General features: G+C 31.0%; 1 protein-coding gene across 1 annotated transcript in view; it reads right to left on the bottom strand.

The window, feature by feature from the left end:
• LOC107716577 (ribosome biogenesis protein bop1) overlaps nucleotides 1-2209 on the bottom strand; it is an 82130-nt gene that overhangs the window by 18725 nt on the left and 61196 nt on the right. The window contains exons 9-10 of the mRNA XM_016523058.1: nucleotides 984-1064; nucleotides 468-537 (exon numbers count right to left, since the gene is read on the bottom strand). Coding sequence (XP_016378544.1) covers nucleotides 468-537; nucleotides 984-1064 — 151 coding nt within the window. The remainder of the gene's footprint in view (nucleotides 1-467; nucleotides 538-983; nucleotides 1065-2209) is intronic.

Below are 2209 nucleotides of genomic sequence, written 5' to 3'. Positions count from 1 at the left end.
TCTCTGCTACATACATACATATATATATATATATATATATATATGTGTGTGTGTGTGTGTATTCATAGTTAATTTAATATATTATCTATTTTTATTATGACTACTATTACGTGTTTACTTTTTTATTCATTACTTATTAAATTATAAGGACTATTTTACATATTTTTATTAATTACTTATTAAATTATAAGGACTATTTTACATATATTATTAAATTTAAAAAATTTAATCAAACATTTAAAAAATTCAGAGAAATAAAAAATATTTCTGTATCAAATAAAACTGTTGTGAGCCAAACTCCAACCATTCAAGCACCATGGCTCAATGTGTTGAACTACATGTGGTAACCAATAAGCCTTGGCTACAATAAGGTGCCTTGATTGTCACTGCTATCTGTGCGGGACATTTCAGTGGGAATATCTGTTGAAAATCAGGGTGAATTATGAACAGGGAAAGATGGGACTCACCGGACACAAGCCACTGTCCGCTGGGAGAAATGCTGATGCTTCGGACCAGACTAGAGTGTCCGCGGTACACCTGTCATACACAAACACCAACAACATCATCATAACATACAGAAACAGCAGAGAAGAAAAGCAGACAGTGAGAGATTATTCAAGGACACGTTCAGGACTCTATTATTTCACATTAGTCCATTACCACTAAACGTATTTAGTTGATTTATTAACATTTTTGTTCTTCTTTAACCCAGTCCAAAAGAATGACAGACAAACCCTGTTACATGTCTGCAGTTTTACAGCCACAGTCTACAATTTCAACAACAAAAATATTCGCCTTCTGATCTTTTTCACCCATGCGGTTCAGTAAGTAATACGGTTTCCTGTCTCAATAAAATCAGAGCTCACTGTCCTGCCATTATAAAGTCTAGGCCAGAAATATCATGAGTACAAGCTGCTCCTCTGACTGTCATCGTCACAATCGGGCTGTTAAAAATGATCCCAGACCAGTTTAAGATGACATACCAGAGACTGTGTGGTTGGGAAGGGCTGCAGGTCTTTGGGTTTGGGAAGTTTAGGAATCAGGTCTTCTGGGTTCACATTCACCTGAATTTTAAAAAAAAGAAAAAAAAAGGACAATATTCTTGTTAAAACAAATTAAAAGATGAGAGCTTTTGCAATGCTTCTGTAATATGATATGCTACTGGAGGAAGGCTTGGTTGTATAATTTGATTGCCTCAATGCTTTTAAAAAAACAGTAACAATATAATATTTAAAAAATATATCAGAAAATTATATTACTATTAAGCAGCATAATAAAATATTTAAAGTAAAAAAACATTTTTTTTCTCATATATGTGGTGAATTGAATTTTTCAATGTGAATGAATAAAACATGCACAATAAAAACAAAACACACACACACACATATATATACATATATATTTAAAAAATCAAAATTGATCTTGTTTCTAACTAATTAACTTATTTCAATATTGATAATTTAATAAATATATTTGATTAATTTTGCTCATATACGTGAATTGGATTTTTATATAATGAATTATTCTCAATAATTTATTAATTATAATAGTAAATAAGGTACATTTTGAATTAATTTCCTGTACATATAGGAAATAATTGTGAATAATGTAATAACACTTATTTATATTATATATAAAAACATATATTGAAATAATTTAAGTACCATTATATGTATATGAAAACTAATATCTATGTAATTTATTATTTTATTTAATAATTTTTTCTTTAATGCAATTTGTCATCACACTGCTGTCTTATTGCCAATAAATTGCTGAACTGCTGAATATCTAACACTAAATCCAGACATATATATATACTAGACTTGTGCCGGTATTCGGTAATGCGATATATCACGGTAATTAATATGCACAATATTGTTATCGTGGGCACTTCTAAATACCGTGAATAATGATATATTACAAATTATTTAGAATTTTGAATGCATTTTAAGAATACTTTTCCCATCAACTGGTCAAAATGCACAACACCGCTGTATGCTGCGTGAAAGACCTTGCGCACTCTGATGTAAACAAGTGCAGACGAGAAGCACATGGCGGAACATGTGAGAGACGCTCTGGATGAAAGCGCACTTTCACTCTCTGACAACAGATGGCGCTAAACTGCAGAAATAATAATAATAATAACAATAATTCATTTAAATGCAGCCGTTACCCCGGAAACCCTGTAAACAAAGCAGCTGCACTACTT

This window comes from Sinocyclocheilus rhinocerous, unplaced genomic scaffold, assembly GCF_001515625.1.
Source record: "Sinocyclocheilus rhinocerous isolate Xijiao unplaced genomic scaffold, SAMN03320098_v1.1 scaffold1682, whole genome shotgun sequence".
NCBI lineage: Eukaryota > Metazoa > Chordata > Actinopteri > Cypriniformes > Cyprinidae > Sinocyclocheilus > Sinocyclocheilus rhinocerous.
Note: the sequence above shows the minus strand (reverse complement) of the source record. Positions and strands in the feature narration are given on the sequence as shown.